The sequence below is a fragment of the Telopea speciosissima genome, unplaced genomic scaffold, assembly GCF_018873765.1.
Source record: "Telopea speciosissima isolate NSW1024214 ecotype Mountain lineage unplaced genomic scaffold, Tspe_v1 Tspe_v1.0025, whole genome shotgun sequence".
Lineage (NCBI taxonomy): Eukaryota > Viridiplantae > Streptophyta > Magnoliopsida > Proteales > Proteaceae > Telopea > Telopea speciosissima.
The window spans coordinates 174,399-201,524 of record NW_025317361.1 but is presented as its reverse complement, the minus strand read 5'-3'; the positions used below and the strand labels follow the sequence as shown (position 1 = coordinate 201,524).

General features: G+C 37.8%; 1 protein-coding gene across 5 annotated transcripts; it reads left to right on the top strand.

Annotated features, from left to right (window-relative positions):
• The first annotated feature begins 936 nt into the window (after positions 1 to 936).
• On the top strand, positions 937 to 26,600 carry LOC122647331 (SKP1-like protein 21). 5 transcript variants are annotated; one of them, XM_043840753.1, is made up of 10 exons: positions 940 to 1,170; positions 3,502 to 3,779; positions 8,890 to 9,114; positions 9,379 to 9,570; positions 9,669 to 9,778; positions 9,939 to 10,021; positions 16,477 to 16,577; positions 16,666 to 16,847; positions 25,741 to 25,874; positions 26,335 to 26,600. In XM_043840753.1, exons 2-10 carry the CDS (start codon positions 3,744 to 3,746, stop codon positions 26,352 to 26,354), a joined length of 1,083 nt encoding a protein of 360 aa, XP_043696688.1. In that variant the 5' UTR covers positions 940 to 1,170; positions 3,502 to 3,743; the 3' UTR covers positions 26,355 to 26,600. The 5 variants fall into 5 exon arrangements, with proteins under 5 accessions (XP_043696692.1, XP_043696688.1, XP_043696690.1 ...); XM_043840755.1 differs by having other exon boundaries at positions 941 to 1,170; positions 26,338 to 26,600; XM_043840754.1 differs by having other exon boundaries at positions 942 to 1,170; positions 9,669 to 9,779; positions 9,943 to 10,021.
• Positions 26,601 to 27,126: the final 526 nt, after the last annotated feature.

The window sequence follows — 27,126 nt, the reverse complement described above, 5'->3', positions numbered from 1 at the left end:
CTCCAAATCATTCCATATTTTATTATTAAATTTTACTTTTCCTTTGCATCCAAATCCCCAGGTTCACACAATACCATTGTAGAATGAATCATCCATGGCATACAAATGGTAGTGCACAGATGTTACCATCAATAGAGGGCACATGATGCTCAAGAAGGAGAAAGAAAATGAATAAAAACCTTGTAAGAGGTATACATTAAGCGGATAGTGTGGGAATTTTCCCCCCTAAAAATTACATATGAGAAAATGATTACTAAATATAATAATAAGTTTAACTATTAATTATATTAAGTAATAACAAGCCTTAGCCTATGCATGTCTTTCTTCACCATTTCTCCTATAGTCATTTTAGGTCTGTCCCATAGGAAAAGTGGGGAGGAAGGACATGCATAGGCCAGGGCTTGGTCCAAGTATGACCTCGGACAGAGCCTATCGGGGGTCAAGGATTCATGTCGTAGACCCCATTTAATTGAGATTCTCCTGATGAGTTGGGCTATGCCTTCCTATCTTTCATTGCTTATTTTTTATTTATTTGTCATCTTTCATTTGTTTTTTTCTTTTTTCATTTCTCATCTCTTTTCCCATCTATTATTTCCCTTTTTTGGTTTAAACCTTGTTTTTCATACTCTTTTGTTTGGCTCCATGTAACCGACCCATTAAGTTGGGATAAGACTGAGTTTAATGTTGTAGTAATTACAATTAAAAAAAATAATTTCAATTTCACTTCACTACCCTTTTCTCTTGACATCCCGTTTTGGAAACACAGCTTTAGTGGGTTTTTTAGGGTCTAAAGCCTAATATGGGCCCACAGAAGAGGAAGACCTAACCTCGTAAGCCCACACAGGTAAGTCTACACGTGTTTATATGTTTATCGGTTGCTCACGCGTGCAGGAAAGCGACGCAACATGCTCACAGGACACAGCAACAGCCCAAAATCGAAAGGGGCAGAAGTACTTACTTAGAAACCCTAGACTTCCAAATCTTGTCCTCTCTATACCACAACACCAGTCCCGTATACGGTAATACCCATTAGATTTCCCTCTCTCTCTCTGTATCACACATTATCCTTTTGCAAGCGCCAAACGTCTGCATATTCAAAGCTACCTTCAATCTTCGATTGCTTTGTCCGTCATTTATTAGGCATTAGCCGCATTTCGTCTTCTCTACCAGGTGTGTATGCCGTTATCTTGTTGATATATGTTTTTCCTCCTTTGTTTATCTCTCTCTATATGTTTTCGTTTTTCTGTAATTTGGCTATAAGAGGAAGCAATTTCTACGATTGATTTAGCTTCAATTGCCCTTGGAACTGATATATAATGAATCAATTGGTCCGTTTTGCCAGTAAGTTAGCTGAATTCCGTTTGATTTTTATTTGAATTTGAGAATTTCGTTGTGAAAGCCATTTTAGAAATGATATGGGGTTAATTTATTGTTCTTTCTTAGAGTTAGGGTTGTTCACTGTTAATGCTAATTGGTTTTCCTTATTTTTTGATTTGATATGCTTTACTGTGGGAGAGTGGACTGTTTGTAGGAGAAGATAGTTCTTACCTTGTAGTTATTTAGATTTCATTTTTTTTAGTTCCGTACTTATTCTGTAGTTTGCGATTGTAAGGTCAGCTTGCAGAGTCCCATTTATGTTTATTACGTACTAAGTGAGCCTCTCTTTTTATTCACTCCGGGAAGTTGATGACTTGATGTGGTTATTGGTTTATGCAAACCGTTCTGGCTTTTGCTTCGGGGTTGTGTTGTTATTCCGCTAGTGTTTGTATGTTTGCATAACTGTATAACATTATTCTACTTTGAAAGTGCTTCTTCTCAGCAAGGTGGGTCCTAGTTGTTGTTGTACAACTTTTTACATATATTTTGTGTTGGTTGAACCCTATGTTGAGGTAATATTGAATTCTTGTCTGATGTTAAGAAGCTGTTGCTTGATGCTGTGGCATTTGCTTTATGTTCTGTATGACCGAAGATTTTTCAGTTATGCGAAGAGCTTATGTAATATTGAAGTTCTATTGTACTTGATTTGCAATTTAAGTAATGCTATTGTTTCTTTGCTTTGGTGTTCCTCTAATGTCTGATTTGATCGTTCAGATTTTGGTATTGGTTTGAAGGTGAAGAGCATTAGGCTCAGAACTGATTGTTTAACTCCCGCATACATATTATTTATCTTTGGGAAAATTATGCGTACACTCCCTGTACTTTGCCTTAAAGTGCAAATCGACCCAAGGTTTCTAAAAATGAACGTGTACACCCCATGAACTTTTAAAACCATGCAAAACTAATAGTCCATTAGCCATACCACGTTAAGTGATCATGTGAGGTTTAAAGTGGACATGGAATTACTTTTTTACCCTTAGATACCCTCCCTAACCTAAGCAGTGGGTGAAGAGATTCCCACTTCTTCCATCTTCCTTCCCACAACCCTAATCTGCAACTTTTCGAATCACATATAGAAAGCATTCTTCCGCATTAAAACACAAACACCGAATGAAACTTTATCCGACCCACCATTTGGAATCGCACTAACCCTTTCTGTTATATCTATGCACGACAATATTTACCAAAAAAAATCACTTCATGCCCAGATGAGGATTTAACTCTCTTTCAATACTAGCTTTCTCCTCAGTTTTCTAATCCAAAGAAAAGTAATAGAGGCTTAAGCTTAAAGCAACAAGAACCCAACTAAAAACGCATTATCCTATTCCCTCAACACTGTCAAATCAAACCCAATAGCCACCTAAAAGGCACGGTAAGAGGAGAAAAAAAAAGTTCAGACAAAGAACAAACAAGATTCTGTGGACAAAACAAGTTCTTGACGTGGGTGGACAAAAATTTAAATTTCCAGTTCAAATGAAGTGGGAAAGTACCTTTCTGAGGAATAAATGAAGGGTCTTCGTTTTTAAGAATGGACAGTACTCGATCTGTCGGTCAGCCATTACAGAATCTTTGAGGTTGTGGATCAGCTGGTAAAACGCCTACAATTTATGGGCTATAAACAACGAAACCACTGGAACTCAAAAAAGGTGAGCTTGAGAATGGATAGGCAGGGTTCCTGGTTGGAAGAAAATAAAGAAAATTTAAAGAGAAAGGGAAATGTGGATTTGACATCATCATGAAGGGAAGTTAGTGAACCTAGATTAGGGTTGTGGAAAGGAAGATGGGAGAAGGGGGAATCTCTTCACCCACTGCTTAGGTTGGGTGAAAATGTATCTCATGTCCACTTTAAACCCCACGTCATCACTAAACATGGTATGGCTAACAAATTGTTAGTTTTGCATGGTTTTAAAAGTTCAGGAGGTGTACACGTTCATTTTTTTAAACCTCGGGTTGATTTGCACTTAAGGCAAGTGTAGGGGGTGTATGCGTAATTTTCCCTTTATTTTTCATCTAGGAAATCTACAGTTTGTGATACTGATACTTTGTATGTTGTGTGTTGCATGATGGGAACACGACTTCTTTGCTGCATTGTGGTCATGCTATTTCTGCTTTTCTTATGAGTAGATTGAAGAGATTGATAGAAGCTTTTGGAGAAGAAATGCTGATACTTATGTTCCTCAGACGGGGAAATATACCATTTCAAGTGGCATTGGAAATGGTTCTGTATCCGCTTAACAACTACGATCTTTTGACCAAAGGGGACGTCTTATTTACTTTGGCTCTCTCGAATCTTTGAATCTGATGTGCAAGATTTTCTGTCTAGTGTTCCTTTGTTAACCTTTTATGCATTTGGAGGTTACCGTCAAATGTCAGACGGTGAAATGGAAATAATCAAACCCGAGGTATGTTACATTTTCTGTCCTGAGAAATGGCATTTGTTATTTTACTAGGCCATTTTAATTTTAGCTTGTCTATTATGCAGGTTTTTTTTTATTTTATTTTATGAAAAAACAAAATATATTACTTAAAGGGAACAGAAAGTCTGTACATCATACATAAAAGGAGGAATAGAGGTTCTATTTGTGATAGTAAAAAGGGCTAAAGAGCGTAAAGTTCTAAATCAGTGATTGTTTTTATGCCTTATATTTACAGTTGAAAAACTAGAGGTTAGTTCAGTAAGTTCAAGATAGGAGGGAAGTAGATTCCTGGGAATACACATATCTCCTTGCGGAGTCAAAAGACCATGTAGACCATGGTTATTTATCCAGATTTCTTTGAGGTAGATTTTATCGTTCAAAGTGTGTTTCCACCCCTGCAAGATTCTGTATAGCTCAGCCTTCATTTTGTCGGTCGAACAAGAAAATCCTGCAGATGTTAAAACACTCTGTCCATCAAGCAAAAAGCAATAAGCCCATCCTGTTAGTCCTATGGAAGGTTCAAAAAGACCTGTGCAACATAAGACAGGTAATTGCATTTCATGGTTGGATCGAGAAGTAATGATTAATTCATTTTGTGTACATAATAATCGGATCAACCAAGTTAGGATTTATCTCTAGAGGAGTTAAGTTTAAATCCGAAATCCATCTAGAAATGTTTAAAAGAACTGGACTGGGTCAGCTGTAGCTAGACCACGAATTACTTTGTTTCTTACATGCCAAATGAAATAACATGTTATTGTAACAACAGAGAAAAACCATATGACAGTTGGTTTATCCAGGGCTTTAGCCTTTAGATTGACAAAGTGAAGCACAACGCTGTGCCATACAAGAGCTGCTTAGGTGCTCTGTTATCCGTCCGAGGGGTCCACAGGCCCAGATACGCTTAGTCCATTTATGCAGTTGCATGATAGCGGATGTAGGGATTTGGTATGATTTTGTGATTTTATTTTATTTGGGAAGTAGAAATATGTAGAGGATTTGATTGTTTTTCAGTTTCCCAGTTTGGTTTGGTTACTATATTCAGCTTACGTAGGAAAGTAGGAGCCTTGCTTATTTATATTGGATGTAGTCCAACGACAGAGACAAATATTTTTTTTTTAAATATTGAAAAGAAATTTTGAGTTTGGGTTTACCTCTCACGATTGTGGAGCTGCGTGGCTGTTCCATGCTTTCATGCTCCTGCTTTTTTGTTCAATCCCAGATTCTCAGGTTCGTCTTTCTCTGTTTTCTTTTATTCTCCATTATTCTTCTCCCTCTTATATATCTTCCTGTTATTGCAATTTTATTTTATTAGGGAAGTAGAAATACGTAGAGGATTTGATTGTTATCGAGTTTCCCAGTTTGGTTTGGTTACTATATTCAACTTACGGAGGAAAGTAGGAGTCTTGCCTATTTATATTTGATATAGTCCAACGACATAGACGATTTTTTTTAAAATATTGAAAGAAATTTTGAGTTTGGGTTTACCTCTCACGACCGTGGAGCTGTGTGGCTGTTCCATGCTTTCATTCTCCTGCTTTTTTGTTCAATCCCAGATTCTCAGGTTTGTCTTTCTCTGTTTTCTGTTATTCTCCATTATTCTTCTCCCTCTTATGTATCTTCCTGTTATTGCAATTTTATTTTATTAGGGAAGTAGAAATACGTAGAGGATTTGATTGTTATCGAGTTTCCCAGTTTGGTTTGGTTTCTATATTCAGGTTACGTAGGAAAGTAGGAGTCTTGCTTATTTATATTGGATGTAGTCCCACGACAGAGACAAATTTTTTTTTTTGAAATATTGAAAAGAAATTTTGAGTTTGGGTTTACCTCTCACGATCGTTGAGCTGCGTGGCTGTTCCGTTATCCTTCTTTTCCGTTCGATCCAGATTTTCAGATTTGTCTTTCTCTGTTTTCTCTTATTCCTCCATTATTCTTCTCCCTCTTATATATCTTCCTGTTATTGCAATTTTATTTTATTAGGGAAGTAGAATTACGTAGAGGATTTGATTGTTGTCTAGTTTCCCAGTTTGGTTTGATTACGATATTCAGCTTACGGAAGAAAGTAGGAGTCTCGCTTATTTATATTGAGTTTGGGTTTACCTCTTGCGACTGAAGAGCTGTGTGGCTGTTCCATTTTCTTTCTTCTTTTCTGTTCAATCTCAGATTGCCAGGTTTGTCTTTCTCTTTGTCTCTTTGTCTTTCTTTTAGTCCTCCATTATTTTTCTCCTCCTTATATGTCTTCCTGTTATCGTGTGATTTATTCCTGCTGTCGCTTGTTGTTCCCTGTATCTGGACAACCTAACAGTCCCCACATAAGTTGACCAATCTCCTTAGTAAGCAGTTGGTTTAACCTGAGGTTTTGGGCAAAGGGAACTCTTCCATAAGCGATCTATACCCTAGAGTCTCCTCCCCTCCAAGTCACTCTGTTGTGAGATTTCCACTCGGAATCAAATCTGGTTGCTACAGTACTTCCTCCTCAGAAGGTGAAATGGAAATAATCAAATCCAAGGTGCGTTACATTTTCTGTCCTGTGAAATGGCATTTGTTATTTTACTGTACCATTTTAATTTCAGTTGGAGAATCTAGACTTCAGTTTCTCTATGATGCAGTTGCACGATAGTGGATGTAGGGATTTGGTATGATTTTGTGATTTTTGCAATTTTCTTTCATTAGGGAAGTAGACATGCGTAGGGGATTTTATTGTTATTTAGTTTCCCAGTTTAGTTTGGTTACTATATTCAGCTTACGAAGGAAAGTAGGAGTCTTGCTTATTTATATTGGATGTAGTCTAACGACATAGAGAGATTTTTTGGAATATTGAAAGAAATTTTGAGTTTGGGTTTACCTCTCCCGATTGTGGAGCTGCGTGGCTGTTCCATTCTCCTTCTTTTCTGTTCAATCCCAGATTCCCAGGTTCGTCTTTCTCTTGTTTCTTTTTCTGTTTTCTTTTATTCCTCCATTATTTTTCTCCCTCCTCTGGTTTCAGAATTATTTTTATTGATTTTTAGCTTTCTGAATCGAAAGTTGGTTAGTTGGATCTCAGAGGCCAGTGGCTTAAATTTCACAATGTTTGATTGAGTATTCTGGATGCTGGAACAATCTGAATAGAATCTGTTTCTCCGTCTGGTTCTTCTATCGTGAGGAAGAAGAATAACTTCTTCTTAACTACGAATGGGGGACAGTTTGTGTCAAAACCACACGAAGCCCCTTGCTTCCTAAGTCACATTCTACCTGGTCTCTATTCTGGTTTTAAAAATCCCAGAAAATTCGTTAATCTTTGAAATTATTTCTGTTAAGTTATATTTGTTCCGGAAATTTATAGAATTGCCACTATCCATTCATTTTGAATTATTTATCTCTTTGGTGGTCCCGCAACGATTTATAATCAGGGTTATTGAACCTTAGGTTGCATCAGTCTACTTCTCTGACATTTAATAATATGATTTGATTTAGCTATACTTTCTAGAAGCTTGGTATTTGCTTCCATTTGGTTGGACCCATTGTTTCATGGGAAAATTGCCTAAATCTACTAGATAAGGAAATAAATGACAAAACAAGTAGTGATGATTTTGTTTTACACCTATTTTTCTTGTACAACTACTTTCTTTGTAATTATTGTTTTAATCTAGTAGATCTAAGATTTTGTCCCTTGTTTCATTCATTTTAAGACGTATATTGTGTGTGTGCATTAGTTAACCTATTCATTTGCTCAAATCTTAATATCAGGGTATGGGGATATGAAAATGTTGGTCATGTATGTTTTGCACCTTTCTTTTTTATGCAATTCGCCAACCTTGTTGATATACATGAACTTACATGCATGTGTATGCCTTTTTTGTCTGGGATGTTGGAATGTATCTAAAATGCCAGAAGATTAAGGATTAGGGTGATACTGTAAGTTAGGGATTTTTTTATATTTTAGTTGGGGTTCTCTTTATCATTTTTTTTTTGGTTCATCACTGTTGGGTTGAGTCAAGGAGATGAGTTTGATTCAAGCTCTATCTCCAAAATAGAGTCTATTAGGAATGTTTAGTTTTTTAAATACTAGCATCTAACCAACAGTTAGAACTGGAATGAAGTTCTTAGTTTTGTACGCTGCTGAGCCCTACTGTGTGCTGGTATGTGCCTGAGTTCCTCCCTCTCCTTTCTTGATTGATTCAATTTCTATTCCTCCTTTCAGGTATTCCTGTTCCTTTTCACCTCTTCCCCCATTATTACTCTTTTATATCTCTGTTGCAACTGTCCTTGTGAAACAAAACCATTGCTCTGTTTTGGACGACCTAACAACCCCACATATTTTGATCAATCTCCTTCGAGATCAATCTATGTGGCCTGAAACTTTTGGGATTAGATTGCTATCCTAGGGCAACGTACTCCCTAGAATTTCATCTCCAACGGATCTCCATACTTGATTATATTCTCTGAAACCTTACCTGGCTTTGAGCTGTCGTCTGTTCTTGTTTCCGCAACTCCTTGTTAGTTTTCCAGTTGCTGGGTTCAGCTAAAGCTTGTTGGGATTGGTGATGTGTGGGTTAGCAACTGCCTCCTGACATTTGAGGTTGATAGTTGATTAGCTCAATTGATTGAGTTTTTCCATAGAAACCAGCAGATGGTTACTGCTGGTTGCAGTCCTATTGTGAATTGAAGGAGCAACTTTGGAAATTACAACTAAGACCCTACCTCCTAGATATTATTTAATGCCCCTCCTTCTTATCTTTAGTTCTATGCCCTACTTAAATTTAATTACCAGAAACTACCCTTTCTTTCCAAATTTTACTTACTATTGGGTCCTTTCACTTGCTTATTTGCATATAAGGGTCACCTGTTCCATAAATTATGGAATGGCCACTACCATTATTTGAATTGTTTAACATTTGGGTTGGCCCATAGTGACCCATAATCATGGTTATTGAACCCGGGATCACATCATATGTATATAAGCATGTCCTAGTTACTGGCCTTACTTAACTATGTCTTCTTTCACATGGACACTATACTTGTTATTTGCTTTCACTGGCTTCGTTTATTTGGTTAATGGTTTTTTCGATAATAGCAATTCTGCTGAAATTATATTTGCTCCACTATGCGTTTATAGGTCATGAAATCTTATATTTGGCTCCAAACCGCTGATGGCTCAATACAAGAAGTGGAAGAAGAGGTTGCCATGTTTTGCCCTATGATATGTCGAGAAATAGTTCAGACAGGAATGGGATCTTCAAAGAATTATGCTATTTCACTTCCGCAAAGGGTTAATCCAGCCATTTTGAGTTTAATACTTGACTACTGTCGGTTCCATCAAGTACCAGGTCGCTCAAATAAGGTTTGGCATGCTCTGACTATCTAATGTCAGTTTATTTCTTGGAGTGGTATTTCCCTACTTGATCTCTTCTGAGAATTGGAAATTATATTAGGTCATTCATAGAATTAGTTAATTAAACTTCCCAGAGTAGTTCAATCTTAGTTTATATAGTTTTTGACGCATATTATAGTTCACACTTCACAGGGTAGAAATCACTAAATAGGTGTCTAGTTAATATATATATTGCCGAGCAGTTTGTGAATCATTGGCCATTGTTTTGGTTAGGAGCGGAAGTCTTTTGATGAGAAGTTCATTCGGATAGACACAAAAAGATTATGTGAGTTGACATCTGCTGCTGACAGCCTCCAGTTGAAGCCTTTGGTTGATCTCACCAGCCGTGCTCTTGCACGCATGATTGAAGGGAAAACTCCTGAGGAGATACGTGAAACATTTCATTTGCCTGATGATCTTACCGAGGTTGGTTGGATTTTTTAAGGAGTCAAATGTGGTCCGCATATTCTCCATGTCTCTAGTTTGTTTTCTGTTATTTTAAATGTATATTTAATTGATTCCAGGAGGAAAAGCTGGAACCTTTGAGAAACACAGCAGATGACCCACGTATTCGGCTATTAAATAGGCTTTATGCCAGAAAGAGGAAAGAACTTAAAGAGAAGGAGAAAATGAAGGTGATTAACTCATCTTTGTTCCAATACCATTTGCAGTCTTCTTAAGTATTTCTTATTTTGTGGTATCTCGAATTTTGGATGTGTTAGTAATGTAAATATGCAAAACCCAATGCTGGTCTTTTCATTAGTCCTATTAAAAGGAATAGTTTACCATCTATTGCAGAATGTTGAAGTGGAAGAGGAGCGTGTGGATGAACGCTCTGTTGATGATCTCTTGTCATTCATCAATGGAGGTGATGGAGGTACTCATGAGCAAAATAGATCTTCCCCCTTTACTTTCTTCCAGACTGATTGGACTGATTAATATTATGTATTTTAGTTTTCCACAGACTTGTAGTTTGTACCTAAATAGTGAACTGAATTAGTTTTCGTTTATCTGGTCATGTCGTCAAAGTCGATAACAGAATAATGAGAGTCTTAGCTTATTTGTCCCCCCCCCCTCTTTTTATGTGTGATAAGCGATGGCTATTTCAACTATCATCTTTACTTACAGACACGGCCTTGTAAAATGTCATAGTAATGGATCAATTCTTCATTCTGCTAAACCGCTATGTCTGGCTTTTCCAGTAGAATCACACTCTTTTAACGTCTGACTACTGGGGCATTAACTCTGCCAACATAATTTTCTGTTTTTCGGTTGAGAGGTCACATGTAGTGTTACTGGGTCATAGTATTTCACATGTTAATGGTTTTGTACTTGTATTAGCTTGATGGTGTTTCCACTTTAGGGCTTCCATTGATGATATTGCACCTGTACTAGCTTGGCAGTGCTTTTACTTTTATAAATCTCTGAGTTGGACCTATACCTCCTCCTTGATAAAGTGGAAAATCATTTAATCTTTGGATGATGCCAGGGATTAGTGAATCTGTATGGTATTTAAGTTAGAGTTTGTGCGCTAGTGAGATAGTTAACTGCTAGAAAATAAGCTCAACGAAATCTTATCCCATCTTCTTGGGGTACACCAATGATTCATGTACCATATATATATATATGGTAAAATTTCATGTACCATATTTATTCTCCTATCCGTTGCTAACTACTGAAATATTTTCTTTCCTCACCACTTCAACTCAAGTCAATATCATCCATCCCCATTTTTTCACTAATTGCTTCTTACATTATGCTTCTGTTGGTTTTGATCTTCATTCCACATTAGCAAGCTATTTAATTTTGCTTTTATCTTGTCATCAATTACTTAATACTTCCTATTCTTGCAAGTTCTACATTTCAAGATCATCTCAATTGCTTTTTTCTTTTGTGCTTGTTCTTTCCTTGTTTCCCATATTCGACTTCATAGTCTTTCTGGTATAGCTGCATTGATGCAGTTGAGATTGTTCAATTGGGCCTAGGAAGACTTTATTTTGGCCCATGGATGGATTTTATTGGCCTTGGGCTTTTATTTTTAGGTTTAGCGATGTAATAGGCCTCTTTATTAAATCCATATTTGGGTTCTTGATTCTGTAAATGGATTATATGGATAAGATTGCGGTGTTCCCATTTATTGGAGTTTTTTTAGCTAGTCATAGGATATTTAGAGTCATCTTTTAGTTGGTTACTTTATTGTATTTGGATTTTACTAACCTAATAGGAAAGTTAGTCTATTTATTGTTTGGGTTTCTATGTATATGTTACCAACCTCCCGCCACGATTTATGGTTTTTGGAATGGATTAGTTTTGTTGGTAATTGCCTTGTGTTGCTTACTCTCTCTCTCTCTCTCTCTCTCAATCTATCCGGTAAGCAATTTCTTCTCTTATTTCTCTCATAGTCTCTCTTCTCTTCCTTTGCTGAATATCGATTTGACAAATTTGATCAACAACTTTATGATTCTGAATTCTATTTCCTAAAACAGATCATCTGGGCTTGATTTGAATGATATGAATCTGTTTATTAGATCTTATAATCAATATGTATCATATTTTCTCACAATATCCTCTCCCTACAGCATATTGACGCCTACTTCAGTTCCTCCCTCTTCTTCTAAGATTAAGATCTCTCTCCCTTCTCTCTTAATTTCTCTTTCCATGCACTGGACAGCTCACAGGATTTCTTCTCTCTCTTCTCCCAATCAATCTCATCTTCTGGAGAATATTTTCTCTCACGTATCATCATCTACCACCCTTTTCTCAATTGCATGTCATCAATCTTCATTAGTTGGCATATATAATTTTTTCCGGAAATTATTCTTTAAACCTGGTAGCTATTCTATTGAAAATTTGACCACTAATTGATGCAGTACCACTTGACTGGTTGGACCTGCGTGATAGGCTTTGCAGACCCAAGCCATGCAGAACCGGGCCAACCCAGGATTTTGGTCCAACAAGGGTTGGAAGTAGTTATTTATTTATTAGTTTATAAGTCTTCTATTTTGAGTTGAGTATGTAGGAGTTAGTTGGTTGTATTTTTTATTTCAGTTTCATAGTTTGATTAGAAGTCATGTTATTTTCTTTAAATACTTGCATGTAATCCAACAATGGACATAGTGAAGTGGATAGAAATTTATTGAGTTTTACTCTGTGAGAGTGTTATTTTGTGATCTCTTCCCCCTTCCCCAGCAACTTTTCCCTTCTCTTATCCGGCCCTCCACCATTAATTCTTAGATCAGATCTAGCCTATGTCTAGTTGTCAGACTAGAATCTTTTCCATCCAATCTTTAAGTGAGCCCATCACTTGCGGATCCATCAGTCGATTTGCATTATGCATTCTCTAGAATTTATTTAGTAGAGGATTCAAGTTTTTTCCTTGGATAAGTAAGAACGGTTCAAGGGGATTCATATATCAGACAAAGCTCTAACATCACCTCTCGAATCTCTTCCTCACAGATATTTGAGCAAAGTAGTGTGAATATGGGTTGTATGCACAGCCATAAGATTGAATTGTCGATGTCATAAATAAAAAAATAATAATAAGGGATAGATAAAATAAATGTTATCGCATAAAGAAAAGGAGACACAACAGAAGAGTAATACAACAATAACTAAGATAGAGATACAAGAAGGATGGGGATACAACAGTAAAGTAAAGCAACAACAACAACAGATAGGCTGTACAATGCGTCCTTTGTTTAAATGTTGGCAAGGTTTTGTAATAGTATGTAGTAATGGTTTAGGGTGGACCTTAGTTTTTTGGTTTTTATTATTGTAATAAGGTGAAATATAAAGTCCAAAAGTGGGGGTTTTAAGGGGGTGCACGAAATCAATAATTTATTTTGGTAGGTTTTATGTTTGTGTTGATAGTTGATTAGGAGACTAGTAGGGGTAATAAGTTATTAGTCTATACTCTATAGGTTAGTTTAGGAAATCTAAAATACTTAGCTGTCCAAGAGTCGTAGTTAGAAAAGTTTAAGATATTATATTTTATTAGAATTTGAGCTGATCTGGAACATTTCTTCTGTTTTCTATAAATAAGCATTTTACCCCCATAGGTTGGATAGTATTTGATTTAATGATGGAAGTTTTAGTTGTTTTGTAGTCACCAAACTTGTTTCTTCTCTCTTCTCCTCTCTCCTATTTCTTCTAGAGTTACTGTTCACCACTTCACCTTGCTATTCATGGGTTTTGTTCAGTCTCAGCCCTATATCTTCTCTTCTCTTCTTCTTTTATTATTTCTTTTCCCTTTGCAGGTTGCTGAAATCAACAAACCAGCAAGCCTTGTTCCGGAATTTATTTATTTAGATCAGATAATATGGGTTAAATTTGGAGCCATTAGATCTGAATCTTCTTGCCCTATCTCATTTGTGGGCTCATTACCTGCAGGTCAATCAGATCATCAGATCTCATCTGTTTGCATCACTGTAGCCTACAAAGAGGATTCCTTTTGTGTGTGTGTGGGGGGGGGGGGGGGAGGGGGGTTCACTTAATAGGGTAAGGACCCACATACAAAAATTCCTTATTAAGTTATTAACCGAGGCCTCAAGAAATTAACTGATTTCAGATGCCAAGAGAAAGAGAAGTTGTCTTTGAAGAAATTGAGCCGAGAAGTCTTGCAAAATGAAAAAACATATAATTTTGAAAAAAAAATCAAAGGGCCTCTGAAAATGACATCCATGGCGAACCAGCATTCCCGTTGCTTCCTAAGCTGAGGAAAGGTTGGTTTTTTGGGCTTCTACTTGAAAGAATTCTCTAATATGTCTATAGCTAATACAAATAGAGACTGGAAAATGTTTTTTGTGTGGGTTCCAGTCAGATGCATAAATTCTGGGAGACATAGTATATTTACTTCTGCATTTTCATTTTATAATATTTTCTAACTTATGGGGGAGGGGGAATAACTATGTTAGTTATGCTATTAGATTTATATGATTTAGAATTTCTTTTTTCCTATTTAATTTACAATGCTGTAGTGACGATTTAAACTTAGAAAGGGGCTGTGTTCTTGAAACTGAGGCATTCTTCAGAGTTTAAGTTGGTCTGCATTTTGGCAGTTATTTTTGAGAAGTGTCTGGTGGAGTTCAATACTATGTCTTAATGAAATGAAAAATATTTTGAGAGCGATTTTTACTCTCTTACTATACAAAGGTCTGCTATTAGAATTTACAACAAAACAAACATATGCTGTAAAGTTCAGCTATTCAGCAATTATGCCTTAATCTATATTTCCCTTCCTCTGCTTATAGATATCTATCCTTGGAGTCCCACTCAATGATTAGTTTCTGACCAGTTCCTTTTAAATTGCCATAGCCATTATTCCATCTTAGGTTTAGCCCAAACTTCCATTCAGTCTCAGATATTGCCCAACCCCACCACCCTTGTTTTATTTGAATGGTGACAAACCGAGGAATTGACTGGGAAGTTTCTTGTATGGTATGCATAAACTGACAGGCTTGCAAAGGAGACAAATTAACATTACATGGAAATAAAAGAGGATTTAATGAGAAGGAATGAGTCAAGAAAAGGTTTAGGGTCAATTGAATGCGTTAATGTGCAGTCTTTTGCAAGTTACAGTTGGAGGGAATTAGCCAAGGGCCTCAAAAGTGTTGCATGGGACACTAAGAGGCTTACAAAATTCAATGAGTAGGCAAATTTTCCATATCCATCATGTGGCATGTGTTACTTTTTGGTGTCAAGGGTTATAGAAATGATATGGCTATATAGGGATGTGCAATTATTGACTGCATCATAATGCATTTTGCGGTTGGTCTGCGTAGTACAATCCATTGTTTTCAGTGCTAGATGCCAATTGTATATGTCCAAATTGTAAGTTGCGAGTCATGCTTTGTTTTTCTTCATATTTGAGAAACTCTAACAAGAAGAATAAAAACACTTGAGTTATTCAAAAAGTGTTGTGATCTCCTTTAGAAAGAATAAAGGCATATACAATATTATGTTACATTTGAATTTCACAGAACAACGGTTGAGGTTGCTCCATTGTGACCATGTGGTCATGGGTTCGAGTCTCTGGAAACAGCCTCTCCGCGAAATGGGGGTAAGGCTGTGTACATTATGACCCTCCCCAGACCCCGCAGTGGTGGGAGCCTCGTGCACTGGGTACGCCCTTTATTCGCATTTCGCAGAACAACCATGAACACATTGAAAATTGCATAAATTCCTTCACTTCATCTGAAAATTCTCCTTGTTTAACTTCCCTATGGATATTCTAGAGTTCTTCCATTATGCTCCTTGACATGCACACCAACTAAAGAATTTTTCCAGGATTTGATTTCTTAGCCTGAAACGGAGACCTGGATCATGAAAAAAGAGAAATCCCCTTTGCTCCTCTTGGGGTGATTCTTGTCAACCTTCAGTGGCCCTTTACTGCTCTATGCAGCCGAGTGTGGAAGTCAAGTTCCTTAGCTTCTACAAGGATTTTATTTTAAGTTTAGGGAAAAGGTTCTCTGAGCCACCAGCCCGCCAGTGGAGGGTATGCTAGCACCTTCTTTTTATCTCTCTCTTCACATGAAATGACCTTTTTGCCCTCCGATATATGAAACCGTTGTCGCACCTCATTGGTGTGTTCCCCAATGTCACTTGTTCAGAGACTAAGAGGACAGAATGTTTGGTATTGAAATAAGACCCACATACCTATTACATAATAAAGCTTCTTTTAAATTGTTTCGAGGTATAGATATGTTTTTTATTGTCATCTGTGTAGCTGAAGCAGTTAAATTCTGTTCATCTTTGGGTTTACTTCTTTTTCGTTTTCCTGAAAATAGGAAATAATAGTAATGGAGATCTATCAATTTTCCATAGAAAAGGCATTTTACTTCTTGTTGTTTTTTTTTCCTGTTTATCCCTTCTTTTTTTAATTGTCATTATGACCAAGGAGAAAAATATCCAGTGGTTCTTTCTTTCTTTTATTTTTTTTTAAATATATTATTTCATTGCTTGCCACTCGAGCTAGTCTTAAGGCCATTCATCTTGATTGCATGATATCTCACTAGATTCTGTGGTAAATGGAGACAAGTTCTGATGCTGAGCTGTAGGAAGATAGGTGCTAGGTGCTATTTTGGATAGACTTTGAATTCATGTTTCACAAGGATTGTTTTTGGTGGCTGAAATTTGTAGTGTTTAATGAAAAGATCTAATGATTTCTAGATAATGACATGCAGGTATATCTATTGTGACATGATTGTTCTTGGAATACTTTATTAATCTTGTATAATGGTGTTAGTGGAAAATCTGTATCCATTTTTTTATTACCTGTTGTAGAAATATTGGAAGTTTTTGCCTCACTGGCGGCAATGGAATTCTGTCGCACAGGTTCCAAGGGGGTTAGAGCTCCTAAACATAAGAAGAAAAACCGAAGAAGGAAAGACCATTCAAAAGATCCTTCATCACACAATGTAAACAAAAGCCATAAGGTCAGTGCATTGGCAGTGAAAAGTTGTTTAGCATTAGCACATACATATCATTGAAATTGTTGACTCCCTGATCATTCACTTGTTTTAGGAGATGGAGGATCTCTCTTCTGTATGCCGTAAAGAAGATAAGTCTAGAAATGCTTACGTGGCCAGTCCCAGTAAATCGGTTAAATTTCAAGTTGCAGATGACGGCTTTTCTCCAAAGGTTGAGTTTGATGATGGTGATATGGACGATGAACTAGACCCGGCAATGAAGGAAGAACTTGATAGGTAAGATGGTGTATATTTTGTATTTGGATATTGTGGGAAATGATTGGGGAGAATAAAATGACTTATGTCTCAAGAGAGCACAACCATATTCTATTTATAATAGAAGGAAAAGGAACAAATTATAAGTATACTGTTAGGGCTATGCATCCTTACAAGTATACCCAAAATACCCTTAAATCCGAATTACAACACTCACCCTCAAGTTGGTGCATAGATGTCGCACATGCCCAACTTGCACAAAATAGAATGAAAAACCTTACTACTCAGCCCCTTAGTAAAGACATCAGCCAACTGATCACCGGATTGAACAAATGGGATACATATAACTCCTTAATCGAGCTTCTCCTTGATGAAATGACAATCTATCTCCACATGCTTTGTCCTGTAGTGTTGAACTGGATTGTGGGCAATACTAATTGCAGACTTGCTATCACAATATAGTGTCAGGGGAGAAGTGGAACAAATACCAAGGTCCCGCAAAAGACCTTTAAGCCATAACAATTCACATATGCCATGGCACGGAACTTTGCCTCCGCGCTTGAACGAGCAACCACATCTTGTTTCTTACTGCACCAAGTCACAAGGTTTCCTCCAATATAGGAATAATAGCCAGATGTGGATCTCCAATCATCCGGGGAACCTGCCCAGTCAGCATTCGTGAAGGCCTATAGACGCATGTGATTGTGAGGAGAAAAAGAACCCCTTTTCCTGGGGCTAACTTGAGGCACCTCAAAATACGATAAACAACATCCAAATGGGTAGAGTGTGGGTCATGCATCTACTGACTAACTAGACTCACAACATGAGCAATGTCTGGTCTAGTTTGAGATAGGTATGTCAATTGTCCCACAAAGCGTTGATAGCCTCCTTTGTCTACCGGTTCTCCATCTTTGTTCTTCAGATGTGTGTTAGCCTCAAGGGGAGTATCAACAGGGTGGCAACCAAGCATCCCAACTTCAAATAAAAGATCCAAGGTATACTTCCGTTGAGAGAGATAGATTCCTTAGAAGAACGAGCAAACTCAATTCCAAGGAAGTACCGTAATTGTCCCAAGTCCTTGATCTCTAACTCTTGTCCCTAATAAGATTTTCACTTTTTCTATTTCTGCTTAGTCACTTCTAGTAAGAATAATATCATCAACATAGACGATGAAAACCATAATGTGATCACTAGACCGCTTAATGAACAAAGTGTGATCAACATTACTCTGAGTTTACCCAGCGGTGACCATAGCTTATGAAAACATCCAAACAAGGCTCTAGGGGACTGCTTTAGGCCATATAATGCACGCTTAAGTTTGCACACCTTCCCTTGAGTTTCATAGCTTTAGAGTCCTTGGGACTTCCATATATACTTCCTCTTCAAGTTCTCCATGGAGGAAAGCATTTTTTGACATCAAGTTGTTGTAGTTTCCAATCCAAGTTAACAACACATGAGAGGATAACTCGAACAGTGTTCAGTTTTGCAACAGGTGCAAACGTCTCCTAGTAATCAATCCCATATGTTTGGGTGAACCCTTTCGCAACCAGCTAGGCTTTGTACCTATCCACTGTTCCATCAGCTTTCAGTTTCATGTATACCCTTTTACAGCCCACAAGTCTTTTGCCTGGAGGAAGAGAAACTAGATCCCAAGTATTATTCTTTCCATGGGCCCTCATTTCCTCTATCATTGCCACCTTTCATCTCGAGTCTGCCATAGCATCGTGCCAGGATTGAGGAATGGAAATAGAAGATATGGAAGATACAACTGCACGATGGGAGGGAGAAAGGGAGTCATAAGACATAGCATGAGAGATAGGATGTTGAGTACAACTCCTCTTCCCTTTCTGGACAGCAATAGGCAAATTCAAGGTGTCATCATTACTAGGAGAGGGAAGATTACTAGATTCTGATGAGGTAATGGGCGGCCCTAGATTTGAGGGAGGCGACTAGCTTGGTGGAGCAGTGGTGGTGGTAATATCTGTTGAACCTTTGCGAGACTGAGAGCGAGTAAACCCCTGTAATGGTTTACCAGTTGGAGCATTGTTATTATTCGGTTGTTCCCCCTGCATAGAAGGGTTTACATGACAGAGACAATGAGGGGTTGTCAAGAGGGACAATCAGAGGCACGTCATCACTAGAAGAATCCCCCTGAAGAGGTGCCAAGGGAGAATAATACGTAGTAGACTCATGGAACACAACATCCCAAGTAGCAAACATATGACGAGAGGGTGGATGATAACACTTAAGTCTTGTTGAGTAGCAAAATAGCCAACAACAATGCACCGGAGCCCCCGGGGATCAAGTTTGCTCGCAAGGCGATGAATGCGTGCAAACCACACACAACCAGAGACCCGAGGTGGAAGTGGAGAGGAGGGTCAGTGCTGGAGAACATCCAAAGGGGACTTGGAACCCAACACACGAGAAGGCATACAGTTGATTAGAAAAGCCACAGTAAGGACAGCTTTACTCAATAGTGTAGGGGAACATGCATATTAAACATCATAGCACGAGCAACCTCCAAAAGGTGGCAGTTCTTTCGTTCTGCGACACCATTTTTTGGGCTAGAGTATCCATACAACTAGTCTGATGAATGATACCTGCAGCAGAAAGATAAGATTGAAAAGAACCCTCAAGATATTCCCGACCATTATCACTGTGGAAAACTTTAACAACAACATTAAATTGAGTTTTAATCATGCTATAAAAAAGCTGAAAGCACTGAAACTGTTCAATTTTATGATGCATCAAATAAACCCAAGTAGTACAAGAATAACAATCAATAAGGTCACAAACCAACGATAACCAACACAACGGGAAGGGTTCCAAATATCAGAGTGAATTAAAACAAAAGGTTTAGTACTTGAATTCTTTGAAGAAGGGTAAACAACACGAATTTGCTTGGCAAAAACACAAGCATCACAAAAGAAGTCATTAGATTTAGGATTACATTTCTGAAAAAGACTAGGAAAAACAAGAGATAAATTCCTAAGTGACGGGTGGCCCAAGCGCCGATGCCACCGATGTAGTTTTGATAAAGCGGATGCAGATGAGTTCAACTGATGAACTTATGGATGAAGAATTGAAGTTGTAGGAGTATTGTTCTCCAACAAATATAAGCCACCACTCAGCTTACAACATCCAATCGTTCACCTTGTCACCAAGTCCTGAAAGACATTGAGATGGGAAAAACGTGACTTTACAGTTTAAATCTCGAGTAATGCTACTAATAGAAAGAAGATTAGTAGAAAAATTGGGTACATGAAGGACAGAGGACAATGGCATGAATGGGTAATGGTCTTGTTTCAGATACGGAGGACAATGATCCATTAGCTACTCAAACATGCTCCTTACTTGAATTTGGAATAAAGGTAGAGAACTAACTAGCAGAATTAGTCACATTGTCTTTGGCACCTGAGTCAATTATCAATGACGAACCAAAAGTAGAAGCACAGTAACCAACAAAAGGGATACCTGAGTGCACAAAGTAGGAGGCAGAAGAGGTCGAACCTGAAGTGGCAAAAGCAACAGGAGACGGAGGTTCAACAGATGAAGAGGCAGCATCCATCCTAGACATCATGCGGCGGAGGAGGAACATCTCATCCTGAGAGATTTGGTTCTGTGAAGGCTGGCCCTCAAGAGTCAACATGGTGAGCATGAGTAGAATTAGAGCCTCCTTGTCCATGTCCATGTCCACGTGAAGTAGTGGAAGTGGGGCTACCATGTAGCTTCCAACAATACTCCTTAGTGTGCCGTTCCTTCCCACAATACTCACATTTCACTGGATCACGGGTAGAATCATCACGGTCTTAGGAAGAACAGCCAATAGGACGAAAGGAAGTGTCCTTGTGCTGAGAGCCTGAGCTAGTGTAGAGAGCTGATCTCTCTTGAGAAAGAGGCTGAAGAATAGCGGTCCTTTGGCTTTCTTCAAGCTGAACAAGGGCATAGGACTGCTCTAGGGTAGGAAAAGGATCCTGATTGAGTACTTGGGATCGAATATGGTCATACTCCACTATAGTTGTCAAGGAGTCGCTAAGGCGTCCAGGCGGTTTTGTTGGGGCCTAGGTGACCTCCGCCTTATTGCAAGGCGCCTTGCACTGGTTTTTTTTGGGTATTGAACCCGGTATTGGCCCTTATTTATGTCAAATATTATTTTTTTTCGTATTTCATTTACTTAAGATATTGTTTATAAATAAGCAAATACCCCCTATTTGAATCCAATAAAAATAGTTAAACAATCAAATTTCAAAAGGATAAAAGTCAACCCCCCAGTAACAAGAACAAAAACTAGATTTTCGATGCTAGGTAAAATTTTCAACTTTCTAATGCTGGGGTTTTTCTTAAATTTGAAAATTCTATAAATCTTAATATGGTAAAACATTACTAAACAAAAAGTGCGGTAAAATATTCATTTGTTTTGATATCTAAAAAAATATTTTCATTCAGAGCGATTTTGATAGCATTCACACATACCAAATAAGGTTTGATTGGAACATAACTTCTTCAATATTAATAAGATTTAAGCAATTTTGGATTTGTTGGAAAGCTAGTTTTATGCTCTGCCTAATTCCAAAAGTCTCATTTAAAAATAAAATCATCTGACTAGTGAAACTTCATAGAGAACAAGAACATTTCTCTAAAGCGAGAACAGTTTAATTACTTATAGATAAGATCATATTTTCTAAGAACAATATAAACCAAATGTGAGACTAGTATAAACCAAATGTATTTTTGATTGTTTCAAACTTTCAATAGCTTGCTTCTTTAGTTCTGTTGTCTTCTGGTTCTATGTTGATTTTTGATGACTTGATGTGGCTTAATATTGATTTTTGATGACTTGATGTGACTTAATGTGGCTTAATATTGATTTTTGATGACTTGAAGAGGCTTAATGTTGATTTTTGATGATATAAGGTATATATTGTAGCATACTAAATAATGTTAGAAAATGGGGAAATAAAAAACAACACTTGGGAGCACCTTGGTCGCCTAGGCGGGTGCCTTGTCGCCTAAGTGCTTAGACACCCCTCCAGCACCTTTGGTCGCTTTGCCATCTTGACAACTATGTACTCCACATTCAGACTGGCCAAAAAACGATAAATGCGAATCATATCTTTACGTTTCTTGAAGTTAGCAGTATCAATAGAGTAGGTAGCCTGAAAGATCTCATAGAAATCGAGTTCCTGCCACATGCTGCATAATTCAGAATAGTATTGGGAAAGAGACATCTCTTTCTGAGTGTTGCCATGGATCCTCTTGCGCAACTCATAGACCTGGGCTGCATTTCCAACATGAGAGTAAGTCTCCTTTGCAGCCTTTCAGATCTTATCAGTAGAGTCCAGGAGACTATAGCCTCGAGCAATAGTCGGTTACATAGAATGGATGAGGAATGACATTACAAGCGAGTCATCCGAGAGCCATTTCTCTAATGAGGGACCAGCAGTTGTAAGCTTTGCAATGTCACCCAAAAGATACTCGGTGAGACCGCGAGCAGCAATAGAGAGAAAACAAGAGCGAGACCACATCAAGTAGTTGCTTCCATTTAACTCGATGGAGCTAACAGGGAATGTGGTAAACTCACTATGAGAGCTGCGACTCATTCCTTCAATGGGTGTAGTTAGAGTACTGCTTCTGTCGGACATGACTGCTGATAAAAAAAAAGGAGCCTCTATGGCTTACTACTGTAAAACAAGAAAACACAGGCTGTAGCACTGGAGCATCACAGAGAGAATAAATGACAGCAACAAGGATTGCTGGTTTAGGTTATAGGAAGCAAAATCAGCCACAAAAAAGGACCCCTCAGTAGGAAAAATAGAACCACTGAGGGTTAGTTCATGTGGAAGGCCCTTGAAGAAGAGAGGGACTGTAGAAGAGGAGAAAGAAGATAGAGAAAGAGAGGCGGTGGGTTAGATAATCTGAAGGGTGGTGGTGGTAGGGTTCAAAAGGAGAGAGAGGCGGTGTAGTGAGATCGCAAGGAAGAGAGAGGTGGTGAAGTCGAAGTTGAAGAAGAGAGGCGGTGAAGTCGAGATAGAGGGAAGAGAGAAAGAAGAGCGAGAGAAGGAGAGAGGCAGTAAATGGAGAAGGGCGGTGAATGGTGGCTGTCGAGTTATGGTGGCGGTGGTGATGGCATGGGTTATTAGGGCGGGGATCCCAAGACTGGTTCCCGCTCTGATACCATGTGGGAAATGATTGGGGAGAATAAAATGACTTGTGTCTCAAGAGAACACAGCCATATTCTATTTATAATAGAAGGGAAAAGGAACAAATTACAAGCATACCCTACCCTTTGGGCAATGCATCCTTGCAAGTATACTCCAAATACATTTAAACCCGAATTACAACAGATATTCTATAGGCATGTTGAACTGCAGGATAGCATACCTTCCACGAGGATGAGGTGTGAGAAAATTCCTCTGTTTTTGTTTATCCAGGAGGTAATACAGCTGAAGAGGAAAGCCAAGGGCACCCTCTTCTAAAAAATACATACCCTTGTGTCCAACACAATAATACTTTTGCAATTGAGGATTTATAATCTGCAACTTCCTTACTCCCTGCCCCCGCTATTTGTTCTATCTCCTTATTTTGAACTAAATTTCGTCCCCTATTTATTTATTATACAATGATCGAAAATGTATTGATTTCCTAAATGATCATTTTATGTTATCTTAGTTTATTTGAGCAAACTAAAGCAAATTTCTTTTGGAGCTTGTGGTACTAGATATTCAGTATTTTTATTCTTCTCCAAATTCTAAGAATTGAACATTTTGATCAATTTTCTTGCCTGATCCTATTCATGCCGTGTGGCATCTCGGATTCAAGCTATTTTGTTTGGAGTTTGATTGTTGCCTACATAGTTGACTATTATGCTATTTTCCATTGAGATGAGGTTTTTATTATTTGGTCATTTTATTGCTAATACTGTTGATAAGCAATGTCCATTTTATAGTTTATATAATTATTTATGCCCTTAAGTTATTTGAAATACCTTTGTCATTTATTCAGTGCTTTCCTGATCTGTGTTCCTAATTTCACTCTAAAAACATATATCTTGTCATAATGACAGAAATAAATATTTTTGTATGTATTAATTCAAAATACAATAAACAGTAGCAGTAGCTGATCGTTTGGAATTTTCATAATTTTCTTTTCCCTTGATCTACTATCATGTAGATTGAGGGGCCATCGGTTGGTGCGATGGTAGAAAGCTCGAGCTGCCAGCTTGAAGACATGGGTTCTAGTTTTAAGAGTGGCCACTTTGTGTGGGAGGGAAACCAATGTTTTGGATTTCTTCTGATCCAACCCTCCCAGGACCCTGTGAAATCAAGTTGCGGCTCTTTTTCTTTATCTACTGCTCTAGAAAGGTTTATCTGATACAGGCTATTAGTAAGTGTGGTGAAGTGGATATTATTCAATGTCTATTGGTCAAGTTTTGTGTTTAGTCTAATGATCCCAATGAGGTGAATGTGTATGTGCCACTTGATTCTCTGTTTCATGTGAGGTGCTGTGGGGAAGCTAATTCAACATTTATCTCCACCTGACGGCACATTTCTAAAAGAGACTGGCCTGCTAAGAATCTGGAGATGATTTTATTGTAAGGGTTTTTTATGTTAATGTTTCTGGTATGATATATTTGTACTTGCAGACAAGCAGCTTCATCGGGAATATGTGTGAACTTTGAAGGGGTTATATCAAATTGTATTGAGCAGTATGCCTTTTTCCTTTTTTCATGATTTCTTGTGTCATTTCATGATTGATGTGTTCAGTTGGACAGAGAACCCAAGAAAATCATTGGGGTCAAGAAAATGGTGCTGGGACACCAATGGTGTTGACAATTTTTTGGTCTTCTTTTGCTAGAGAGGATTTTAAACATTTTTCCAGCTGCCATTTTGAATCGCCATTGGAGTACTTTTGAAATCTTGGTAAAATAGCAGGACTTTGAAAGAAAATCTTTTCAACAACGTGGGTCCCATAAGTGAACCATTTAAAGTCTCTTTTTCAACAAAGCACATCCGATCATATTTTAAAAATCCATCTACTTGAACTAAGGAGGAGAAAGTTATTTCACTTCGCTCTTCGTCTCAATTGCCAGAAAACTACTAAGAATGAACCTGAGTACTCACTTTAGATTCCTTCCGATCTTTTGGATTTTGAGAATGTGAGTTCCTATTTACGCTATATTGTCTTCCATGATCAGCGGTAATAATTGCCATTACAAAAGTAGTAGATCCATGTGAAAAAAATCACCAAATCGTTTACTAGGAAACAAGGTTTCTTCTCTTTTCCTTTATTTTCATTTCTTTCCTTTTCTCTTCTTCCCTAGACAAACGTAAACAGCCTAAACTGTAGACTGCCAAGTGAAAATGAACCAAGGAAAAATTGGTGGTGTATTAATTCTACCTTACATGTCATACTTCCAAAGACGCGTCTTATGGAGTGCATTGAAAATTCTTAAAATTAGGATTTTCAGGTAATTCGACATGTCTTACTTCCAAAGAAGAGTCTTATGGAGTGCATTGCAAATTCTTAAAATTAGGATTTTCAGGCAGAGGCTTATTGGGGTGTCAAGAAATCTATGAACATGCTTCTATATGTTTTATTGTTACATGTGGATACCTATCTAGCACCTCAGCTGGAGTTTATTCAATGCCTAGCCTTTTTTTGTCCCCCATGTGTGTATTACATTTCCTGAGCTGCTCAACTGATGTTTACCTCAGTTTACTATGAGAAGATTTTATTTGTCTATTTACTTATTACTCGATTTATTTATTTGTTGAAGGCGTATCAATCTTCTTGCACTCTTCGTACACTTCAAAACCATCGATAGTTCTTTATTGTTGATAGTCATGATGTTTCTTTTCTTCTTTTTTCAAGAAGTGCTACTTTATGACTCACTGTGTGGCTTTTCTAAATGCAGGGAAGTGGAGGACTTTGCTAGGAGACTGAATTCAGACTGGCCTGAGAGGATGCAAGAGATTCTTTCTTCAGGTCAGGAAAGAAGGCTTGGACCAATATCTATGAATGGCAATGGTTCCTTGCGAAGATATACAAGTATGTTCAGTTTACTCTGTGAAAATATATGTTCTCTCCTGGAAGTTCACCCGGTGACCGCATGTTGTTTCATGATTTCTTGTAAAGAGTTTGGAGTATAGATCTTCTCCTCTTTTTTTTTTTTTAATTTTTTTAAAGGGGAAGTATTAGTGTTGATGGTTTAGTAATTTCTGCTTTCTCTAATGTCCTGCCATAATTGATTGCTACCTCATCATAATTTAACCTTCACTCTTGGTATTGTTTTGTCATTTCTCTTGCATGTTTCAGTTTGGTTTAGAGGTTTTTTCATCTACACTTCAGCTCCTGTGGTTTATGGGATGTCATTGGGGTTGGGGTTGGGGTTCTGTAATCTCTTGCCTCAGGATTACTGGTTGCTCTTGATATTGTTTTTGCCACACACACACACACACACACACTGAAGATGCTTACTAGGTGGCACATGATTTCTGGTTTATGTCAGCAGGGTTGGAGAGGAGCTGAACCTTCAAGATCTTTTGGGAACGTCTAGCAGATAACAGTTCACACAAGTTGCTTACAAGGTGGCACATGATGATGGTACTGGGAGCACCAATGCGATTGGTGCTGTTCAATTGCATGTTTATCCATCATACATGCTTTCGCTGGAACAAAATTTTTTGATTTTATTGGGGAAATCTTGTAAGTTGAGAATAAGAGAAATGAGGTGTTCATATGAGCCAATTTCAGCCAAAGCTGCCCTTTATAATCTTTCCGTTTGAGGTCTACCCATCTTGAACTTTCATCCCATTACATTAGTGAGGTTCGCCTGTGTACTTTCATCATAAAATCAATGTCTGTAGCTTCCATTATTCTTATTTTTTGGTAATATAGAATGAAGAAATGCCAAAGTAAATTTTTTCTCTCCAGCTTTCCCCAGTGGTCTCTCCTTTGTTGTGTCATAATTGTTTTTCTTTTAGTTTAACCCCGGCTTTAACTGATTTCGTGCGAGGCTGGGCGAGCTGTTGAGTGTATCTCTGGCTTTGGGGATTAATGTTTCTGATTGAATATCGCGACAAATGCTTTTGTAATGCCAGTGAAATTGTAATATTATATAGCAAGATCTTCCGGAAAAGTAGCATAAGGTCCATTTAGCAATTCATTGAGCTTTTACATTTTCATTAGGATTTACGTGAGAGAGCAAAAAACTCAAACTTCAGCTGCACTTGCCTGATATCAATAGAGGATGTTAGGAAATTTCAGCCGGTGGACTTGGCTGCTTTTTAGCTAAGCAGCA